Source organism: Daucus carota, chromosome 9, assembly GCF_001625215.2.
Source record: "Daucus carota subsp. sativus chromosome 9, DH1 v3.0, whole genome shotgun sequence".
Taxonomy (NCBI): Eukaryota; Viridiplantae; Streptophyta; class Magnoliopsida; order Apiales; family Apiaceae; genus Daucus; species Daucus carota.
Window position 1 is genome coordinate 34726619 of NC_030389.2, and position 11027 is coordinate 34737645.

The 11027-nt window shown below is 37.6% G+C and overlaps 1 protein-coding gene across 1 annotated transcript; it reads left to right on the forward strand.

Moving 5' to 3' along the window:
* The first annotated feature begins 5325 nt into the window (after positions 1-5325).
* LOC108201500 (protein indeterminate-domain 11-like) lies at positions 5326-7450 on the forward strand. Its single transcript, XM_017369782.2, has 5 exons — positions 5326-5368; positions 5475-5657; positions 5804-6200; positions 6772-7277; positions 7398-7450. Exons 1-5 carry the CDS (start codon positions 5326-5328, stop codon positions 7448-7450), a joined length of 1182 nt encoding a protein of 393 aa, XP_017225271.2.
* The last annotated feature ends 3577 nt before the right edge of the window (positions 7451-11027 follow it).

Below are 11027 nucleotides of genomic sequence, written 5' to 3' on the forward strand. Positions count from 1 at the left end.
TGTTGACGATTTGTTGGTGACTGGTTCTGATAAACGAAAAATTGAGGAGTTCAAGTTGCAGATGAACAAGCAATTTGAGATGAGCAATTTAGGTCTGCTATCGTTTTATCTTGGTATAGAAGTAAATCAAGGAGGAATGTTTACTACATTGAAACAGTCTGCATATGCAAAGAAATTGTTGGACAAGGCTGGGATGTTGAACTGTAATTCATCGAAATATCCTATGGAATACAAACTTCAATTAGACAAGGATGAAGGAGGCAAGTTGGTAGATGCTACTGAGTACAGGTGTGTTGTTGGGAGTCTGCGATATCTAACACCTACTAGACCGGACATTTCGTATGCTGTGGGTGTAGTAAGCAGATTTATGGACAAACCTACAGTAAAGCATCAGCAAGCAGTAAAGCATATATTGAGGTATGTGAGAGGTACAATTGACCATGGTCTTGTGTATGTAAATGAGAAAAGTGGGAAGGTTCTATCTGGGTTCTCAGATAGTGATCTGGCTGGGGATGTTATAGATAGGAGAAGTACTGGTGGGATGTGTTTTTACTTGAATAAGAGTTTAATCTCTTGGGCTTCAAAGAAACAGAGAGTAGTTGCGCTGTCATCTTGCGAGGCAGAGTACATGGCGGCTACAACAGCAGCGTGCCAAAGCATATGGCTCCGTGGACTGCTGGAGGAAATCTTAGGGCATCAAGTTGGACCAGTTGTACTTCATGTGGATAACAAGTCTGCTATTGAGTTAATGAAGAACCCTGTTCTACATGGAAGAAGCAAGCATATAGATGTACGGTTTCATTTTATCCGTGAATGCATCGAACGAGGTAAGCTGGTAGTTAAACACGTAGTTACACAGGAGCAGCGAGCAGACATCTTAACTAAGGCACTGGGAAGAATTAAGTTTGAAGAAATGAGGAAGATGATCGGTGTTGAAAATCTCACTGCTGTTACATCAAGTTCGTAGCCTGGAAACATGTTTAGATTAGGGGGGAATGTGTTGGATATTTGTTTAATCTAAACACATTTGAATAAAATAGCTGTTACGTAGAACGCGCAGCATGCAGTTAGCTATTTGGAGTAGCGTAGGATTAGGAGCAAAGTAATAGCAGAATAATAGCAGTAGAGTCATGGTAGGAGTTTGATACGTAGTTTGTGTTTTGGTAGTTATCTGTTTGCTTTATATATTCCTGTACGTTGGTTAAGTAAAATTATCTTCTGCTATTTTCTTCCAGAATTGATTAACATACCAGTGTGTGCGTGTGTAGTGTGTTTACATTTCTATACGTGGTAACTAGCCTGGTCACCAAGTGTGACCAGCCAATATTCGAAGCTCAAGTGTGAATTCGAAGCTCTGCGCATGAAGGAGACTGAGCCACTGGATGAGTTCTATTTGAAGCTAACTAGCCTGGTCACCAATATTAGAGCTCTAGGAGAGAAAGTAGAGGAAGCATACGTGGTCAAAAAGCTACTCAGAGCAGTTCCCTCCAAGTTCTTACAAATTGCATCGGCTATCGAACAATTTGGCAACTTAGAGGCGATGTCAGTGGAAGAAGTTGTTGGCTCGCTCACGGCTCACGAAGAGAGGTTAAAAGGAATGACAGAAACAAGCCAAGGACAACTATTGCTGACAGAGGAAGAGTGGAGGAAGAAAGAAAGCAACGAGGGCCAGTTACTACTGACTCGAGATGAATGGTTGAAGCGGACCAATAAGGAGGGGGTTCGAGGTGGTGGAGAACACCGTGCGAAAGAGGGAAATCGTGGAGGACGAGACAGGAGCAGAGTGAGATGCTTCAATTGCCAAGCATATGGACACTTTGCTGCGGAATGTCGCAGGCCCCGCAAGGAGAGAGATGTGCAAAAGGAGGCGAATCTTTCTCAAATTCAAGAAGATGAACCAGCATTACTGATAGCTGAGGTGGGAGAAACAGAATTCAAGTCGATGTTGCTGAAGGAAGATACAGTAGTTCCAAAACTACGAGCAAATAATGAAGAACAAAGGGAATCACAAGTCTGGTATTTGGATAACGGCGCCAGCAATCATATGACTGGCCAACGCGGCAAGTTCAGGGAATTGGATGAACATGTGACCGGGAAGGTGAAATTTGGAGATGGATCTACTGTGAGTATCAAGGGCAAGGGGACAGTTTCATTCCAATGCAAAAACGGCGAGGAAAGGACTTTAACGGAGGTATATTACATTCCAAATTTATGTAATAATATTATAAGTTTGGGTCAGTTATCTGAGGCTGGTAATAAAGTGATCCTTGAAGATGATTATTTGTGGGTTTATGAGGGCAGCGGTAAACTACTAATGAAGGTGAAAAGATCTGAGAATCGCTTGTATAAAATCAGCCTTGAGGAAAGTAAGCCTTCATGCTTGTTGACAAAGTTAGAGGAGGATACCTGGCTCTGGCATGCCCGGCTTGGGCATGTAAATTTTCAAGCTTTAGAACTCATGTCGAGGGAGAAGATGGCATATGGACTTCCGAAATTAATTCAACCACTAAAGAAGTGTGAAGGATGCCTAATGTCAAAGCAATCCAGAAAACCCTTTCCCTCCCGAGCCAATTTCGATTCAAGAAAGATATTGGAGATAGTACACGCAGACATTTGCGGACCCATTTCACCAATGACACCTGGAGGTAACCGATATTTTCTGTTATTTGTTGATGACTTCAGTAGAAAGATGTGGGTATACATGTTGAAAGAAAAGAGTTGTGCTTTTGAGATGTTTAAAAAATTTAAGGCATTAGTCGAGAATGGAACAGAAAGAAGTATTAAGATTTTGAGGACAGACCGAGGTGGGGAATTCTGCTCAAAGGAATTTACAATGTTTTGTGAGAAGGCTGGCATTCAGAGACATTACACAGCGCCATACACCCCGCAACAGAATGGTGTGGTGGAGCGTAGAAATCGAACCGTTGCTGCTATGACAAGAAGCTTTCTAAAAGAAGCAAAATTACCGGCATTTATGTGGGGCGAAGCAGTACGTCACTCAGTTTATGTTCTTAATCGTTTGCCAACTCGCATTTTAAATGGCAGAACCCCGTATGAAGCGTGGAGTGGGAAGAAACCGAGTCTGGAACACATAAGAGTTTTTGGGTGTACAGCGTACATGAAGATTCCAACAGTTCATGTCAAAAAACTGGACGACCGTAGCAAGTTGGTTGTATATCTCGGTAAGGAACCAGGAACAAAGGGCAATCGCTTGTATGATCCAAGAACAGGTGCTGTGCACGTAAGTAGAGATGTAGTAATACAAGAAAGTAACTTCTGGTCATGGGAGCAGAATAAAGAAGATAAAGTAACCTTTCCTGGGCATTATATCGAGATGGCTAATTCGGAGGATGCAGGAGGTAATGTTGAAGCAGAATATGAGCCTGTAACACCTCTGCAGTCACCACCTCTGCAGACATCGACAACTGCAATGGCTGATTTATCTACAGGAGCTGATTTATCTACAGGAGCTACTGACGTGTCCTCTGTAAATGGTAGTGAGACTAGACACTTCAGGTCTCTGGATGAAATCTACAATGAAACTGAGATTGTTGATATGATTGATGAGCTGATGCTACTAAAGATAGAAGGGCCAACATCTTTTAACGAAGCAACAAAAGAAAAAGAGTGGCAAGATGCAATGAAACTGGAGCTTGAGACAATCGAGAAGAACGATACCTGGACACTTACAGATTTGCCACCTGGGCACAAGCCAATCGGCTTGAAATGGGTTTATAAAATAAAAAAGGATCCAGAAGGGAACGTAGTAAAACACAAGGCACGTCTCGTTGCGAAAGGTTATGTTCAGAAAAAAGGGATCGATTATAATGAAGTGTTTGCTCCGGTAGCTCGTCTCGATACCGTTCGATTATTATTGGCTCTTTCAGCAAAGGAAGGTTGGGAAGTTCATCATCTTGACGTTAAATCAGCATTTTTAAATGGCGAACTTCATGAAGAAGTATATGTCAAACAACCCGAGGGATTTATAAAGAAAGGGCAAGAAAAGAAGGTGTATAAATTGACAAAAGCCTTGTATGGGCTACGTCAAGCTCCCAGGGCCTGGAATGCACGATTGGATAAATGTTTGAAGGAGCTGGGTTTTAAAAGGTGTTTGCACGAGCAGGCTGTGTACACGAAGTCTGTAGGTGGGAATGTGATCATAGTAGGAGTCTATGTTGACGATTTGTTGGTGACTGGTTCTGATAAACGAAAAATTGAGGAGTTCAAGTTGCAGATGAACAAGCAATTTGAGATGAGCAATTTAGGTCTGCTATCGTTTTATCTTGGTATAGAAGTAAATCAAGGAGGAATGTTTACTACATTGAAACAGTCTGCATATGCAAAGAAATTGTTGGACAAGGCTGGGATGTTGAACTGTAATTCATCGAAATATCCTATGGAATACAAACTTCAATTAGACAAGGATGAAGGAGGCAAGTTGGTAGATGCTACTGAGTACAGGTGTGTTGTTGGGAGTCTGCGATATCTAACACATACTAGACCGGACATTTCGTATGCTGTGGGTGTAGTAAGCAGATTTATGGACAAACCTACAGTAAAGCATCAGCAAGCAGTAAAGCATATATTGAGGTATGTGAGAGGTACAATTGACCATGGTCTTGTGTATGTAAATGAGAAAAGTGGGAAGGTTCTATCTGGGTTCTCAGATAGTGATCTGGCTGGGGATGTTATAGATAGGAGAAGTACTGGTGGGATGTGTTTTTACTTGAATAAGAGTTTAATCTCTTGGGCTTCAAAGAAACAGAGAGTAGTTGCGCTGTCATCTTGCGAGGCAGAGTACATGGCGGCTACAACAGCAGCGTGCCAAAGCATATGGCTCCGTGGACTGCTGGAGGAAATCTTAGGGCATCAAGTTGGACCAGTTGTACTTCATGTGGATAACAAGTCTGCTATTGAGTTAATGAAGAACCCTGTTCTACATGGAAGAAGCAAGCATATAGATGTACGGTTTCATTTTATCCGTGAATGCATCGAACGAGGTAAGCTGGTAGTTAAACACGTAGTTACACAGGAGCAGCGAGCAGACATCTTAACTAAGGCACTGGGAAGAATTAAGTTTGAAGAAATGAGGAAGATGATCGGTGTTGAAAATCTCACTGCTGTTACATCAAGTTCGTAGCCTGGAAACATGTTTAGATTAGGGGGGAATGTGTTGGATATTTGTTTAATCTAAACACATTTGAATAAAATAGCTGTTACGTAGAACGCGCAGCATGCAGTTAGCTATTTGGAGTAGCGTAGGATTAGGAGCAAAGTAATAGCAGAATAATAGCAGTAGAGTCATGGTAGGAGTTATCAAAATCAATGGAAGCAGAGGACAGCTCAAAAAAGAAGAAGGGGGCTGGAGGTTGTGGTTTCTAAAAGAAACGGTTGTGGACCCCACGTAATTACTTTATCTATACAAAGTGGTTGTGGAGCCCCATATGTTTACCTAACTTATTTTGTCATTTTAGAAATTGTCATTCACTCCACCTCATTAGTACAGTACATTCATCCTCCCTTCATCTGCAGTTTTGTTTGGTCTTTTAAAAAAGAGGATTTTAAGAACCCCCAGAATCAACCGGTTGCTGTTATGGCTTCTTCTCTCCCAGGTGCTGCTTCTCAGAGAAGAAAGAGAAATCATCCTGGAAATCCAAGTAAGATATATCATAATAGATCAAGTGTCTTCTACTTAAAAAAAACCTATCTGGAAATTTAAAGGAAATGAATAAGATGTGATGAAATGGTTTTCTTATTGTTATTATCAGCTTTATTATTGTTTGTGATACAAATTAAATGACAGGTCCTGATGCTGAGGTTGTAGCACTCTCTCCCAACTCTCTAACCGCTACAAATCAGTTTTCGTGTGAGGTATGCTATAGAGGATTTCAAAGGGAGCAAAACTTGCAGCTCCACATGAGAGGGCACAATTTGCCCTGGAAGCTCAAGCAAAGGACCAGCCAAGAAGCCAGAAAAAAGGTATACGTTTGCCCTGAACTCAATTGTGTCCATCACGATCCATCAAGGGCTCTTGGAGATCTGACAGGAATCAAGAAGCATTTCTGTCGAAAACATGGTGATAAGAAATATACATGCGACAAATGTGAGAAGAAGTATGCCGTACTCTCTGACTTGAAGTCTCACAATAAGATCTGTGGTACAAGGGAGTACAAGTGCGATTGTGGATCTACCTTCTCTAGGTTAGGATTATACCACACATCTCTCTTTAATTTATAGTTTTAATTCTTACCTGCTCATCCAGTTCCCATAAATGTTATTTTGTTTAATTTTGTCTTGTTTCTGATTTATTGAACTCAAAGGTTTGTATTGGGCAGAGGAATTGATGTACCAGAGTTCTTCTGTAGAATTATATTTTATTTGTGTTTGGATATAGATTAAAGATAATATAAACAATTAAATATAAAGAAAAAATCCTTTTCTAATGTTCAATATACAAAATTAATTCAAGGTCTTTGTATTATCACCTTAGAAAAACGCACCAAACCATACAATGTGTATAGGTTTGCTCTATATCTCATGTGTTGTTTTGTTACATGTCGTGATTTACTGGTTTTACATAATGTAGTGAAATTAGTTCCATACCTTTATTGTTTTTATGTGGCCTTCAATTTTTTTTTTAAATATAAGCATAACAGAAATGATAATTTTATTATTGGTGTGTATTTATGTTTCATATTTATATATTAGTTGGTATATGCAAGCATTCGTCAAGTTTGGGTGATTCAAAGTGTACGTAACTACTTTTTGCAGGCGTAGTGGTTTGATCAATCACCATTCAATATGCCAAGTGTTTGTGGGAAAGGTGGCTAGGCACACAACAAATGGCCCCCCAAGGAGCAGCAGCATGAGTGCTAGTGCTGGAATACATGCAAATGTCAGTAATTTGCCTCTTCATCCAATTTGGGAGCCAGAACTTAATATTCCCAGAGCCTCCGAATATTCGGAGATTCATGGCTTTCCTAGCAACCTAGCACCGAGCAACATGTTTGATTTTGGTTTCGATGGTAGTGCTAGCTTGAACATTCCCCAGATTGACCTGGACCTCAACATCAACAATTCATTAAGTGGTGTGATGTTGAATGCTGAGTCTTCTTGCAATACTCTAAATAGTACCCCTTCTCCTCAGTTTTCAGCCACTGCTCTTCTTCAGAAAGCCAAGCTGACAGAATCTACTTCCAACACTGGTAATGTTAGTATTGGGAACAGTGTGCTGGACAGTGCTGAAGCCAGGCATTTTCTTGGTGGCCAGGGCCCTGGTAAATTTTTGATCACTCTATGCTCAAAGTCAACCCCCCCCCCCCCCCCCCCCCCCCCAAGATAATTCTTAGATGATCAATTCTTTTATTTTATATCTATTATGTCATTGAGTTTTTCAGAGGAAGAATGCTCAGGAATTTTGGGGAAGATCCAAGTTGGGAATAAAGAGTGACGGCTGGATGTGAGCCTACATGATGCAAATTGATTTTATATTGGGAATGAAGAGTGACTGGATTTGAACCTACATGATGCAAATTTGATTTAAAAGATGTATGTCAATTATTATGGTTATTTTAAAGTATCAAAGTATGTAAACATGTAAAGGTTTAAGATTTATTTTTATATATGTCTTTTGTTCTGGTGCACATTTAGATGGAATTTTCTTATTTAAAAAGACATTTTTGTTTCACTCAGAATTAAAAAGTTAATCTGCATCCGTTATTATTTAAAGTCATGAAAAGAATTTAAAGTAAATTAGTTTTAACAAGTAAACTAACTTTATGATAACTATTATTTTGTGGTATTTATTCCCTATTCAATATTTTTGATATTTTTTTGTTAAAAAAATATATTGTCTTTCATTTCTTTGTATAAAAATATGGTAACAAATTTGAAAAACACAATAATTTTTCGAAAATCAATAACAATCAACATAAAAATAGAACTATTTTTAATATATTTAATTTTAATTTGGATTACGAATCTTAATTTTATAATTATTACCATATTTTATACAAAGATAAAAAAGTATTTAGAATTAAATAAAAAAATTTAATTAGGTATTAAAATTGTTATTAGTTAGTATAGTTAGTGTAAAGATTAATGCTCCCGAATTTATGGAAGGAAGTGGCGGCAAGCCTTAACCTATTGCAGCACGCCCTAGCCGCCTACAGTAAGTGTCTTCCCTACATACACATGTATACGTGTGATTGAGAACAACATGTGTGTGTATATATATATTATAGTCTTTGTGGCCTTTAACAAAATTGTTATATAAACATAACAAAAATGGTAAATTTACTATTTCTTTTTGTATATGAAATAAATTTAATTATCAATATATATGTTCCATTATAATTATATTAGGTGATATTTTAATCATTCACCATTCAATATGCCAAAGGTTTATGGGAGAGGTGGCTAGGCCAACAACAAATGGCCCATCAAGCACTAACATAACTGTTAGAATACATACAAATGCGAGTATTATTCATCGCTATCCATTTTAATTTCCTAGATGAAGCTACAATTTTCCAATGCCTCCGAATTTTCGGAGATTCATGGCTTTCCTTACAACATAGCTCATGGCAACATGTTTGATTTTGGTTTACATTTTTCGTGAATTGAGTTGTGTCTGTCATGATACAACACGGCTCTTTGATTTTGGTATACATTTCTTCTTTGTGCTTTGAATTATGATGACCATGTATAATTGTGAGTATATTGTTTTGTAAATAAGTATATTAAGTTATGAATTATTAATTGAGAGCAATTGTCAAACTATTTAATTTAGAATCAATAGTTAATAACGATCTGTACATTGAACTCATTAACTTTATATAAAAACACACTTGGTGATAAGAATGGCTGATGTTTACATTTAAAAACGGACGTAATGTAAATAAAAATAGTTGTCCATGTTTGAAATATGCACATTGTAAATTTTAGAAAGGGTAAATAGTTAGAGACCATCTTTTTCTAGAAGGTATGGTATTGATGACTTATACATGCTGGATTTGACACGAAGGTTGTGTTCACTTGGAGTGAATGGAATGGAGGAAGAATGGAATGAATTTCGTACTCTAAAATGGTGTTGATCAAAGACAATGTATATAATTTTCATTTCTTCAATCATTCCAACCTTACTATTTTAACTATAACTCTAACCCACATGTTTTGGAAGGAATGCTCATTCCATTTCAACATCATGTTTCTTCACAATCTTTCTCACAACAAATTTAACTACATTCATATTTTGTCACCATTATCTCATACTTTCTTCTTTCTCCTTAAAACTTCTATATAATTTTTCATTTCATTCTCCTCTCATTCCATTCCATGAAGTGAACACAGCCTAAGAGTCAAATACTAAAGAGAGTGAGCTACAACTAAAGAGACTGTGGTAATTCATACTCTATGGACAAAATCACTATAAAAATAGAGAATGATGGTGATGAACATGATGTACATATATGATGTTTAATTGGAATTGGGATCAAAACAACCATAATAAGAACAATATAGAAAGATGGTGTGATGTTGAATGCTGACTCTTCCGTTTGCAATACTCTAAATAGTACCTCTTCTCCTCAGTTTGCAACCACTGCTCTTCTTCACAAAGCCAAGCTGACAGGAGCTGCTTCCAACAACGGTAACATTGGAATTGGGAACAGTGTACATCATGATCCATCAAGGGCTCTCGGAGATCTAACAGGAATCATGAAGCATTTCTGTTGAAAACATGGTGAAAAGAAATATATATGTGACAATTTTGAGAAGAAGTACCCATAAACAATGCGCCTGTTTGGGAACTAGAAGCAGTTTTTGCTTCTGAATTCTGCTTTTTTAATTTTAGCCTGTTTGTGTAAACAAGTAGAAACACTTTTAAGAAGCTGAGAATGCTAACTTCTCTCTCACAGCTTGTGCTTCTTTTCCAAATATTTTATTAACTTATTTACTTCTCACTTCTCCCCCACTTCTTTACTTTAAGCAAAAAGTCACTTTTTTAAGCTTGGTCAAACGGCCCCAATATCTCAGAGCCTCTGAATTTTCCTAGATTCATGGCTTTCCTAGCAGCATAGCACCTAGCAACAGGTTTCATTTTGGTTTCGATGGCATGCTGAGTTGAACATTCCCCAGATTGACCTGGATCTCAACATAAACAATTTATGCAGTGGTGTGATGTTGAATGCTGAGCCTTCTGATTGTAATATTCTAAATAGTACCCCCTCTCAGTTTTCAGCCACTGCTCTTCTCACAAAGCCAAGCTGACAGGATCTACTTCCAACAACGATAACATTGGAATTGGGAACAGTTTGCTGGACAGACTAGCTTCCACATCAGCTGAAGCCAGGCATTTTCTTCTTATCCGGGGCCCTGGGTTTTGATCACCTATGTTTCAGGTAGTTCCACATCAGCTGAAACCAAGATAATTTCTTAGATAGTCAACTCTTTTCTTTTTTGCATCGTTTTTTTTAAGAAACCAACTGAAGCTTTTATTTCTAATATGTCATCGAGTTTTTCAGAGGAAGAAATCCACAGGAATTTTGGGGACTAAGGGTGACTGCTGGATTTGAACCTCCATGATGCAAAAATTTTATTTTTTTTTGTAAGGCACATGATGAAAATTTGTTTTCATTAGACTTATATTTATGTTATTGTAAAGTATCATGTTACATAAGGATTTAAAACTTATGTTCTATGTATATTTGTTTTGGTGCACATCTAGATGGAGTTTCCTCCTTGGAAAAATAGACATATTTTGTTTCATGTGAAGTATAATATGCATCACTTCATTCATGAAAATTTAAACTTTTAATAACTAATTACTAATTTTATAGTTGTTCTTATTATCTTCCATTTCTTCTTGTACAGAATTAAAAAACGCAATATTTTCTAAAAAATATTTATAACAATACGATTCTCAAAAAATTGAAACATTTGAAACAGGTTGAAGGAGCAATACAAAAATAGAATTTTTTCAATCTAACATAAAAATTAAACTTTTACAATTAAATATAATTGCAATT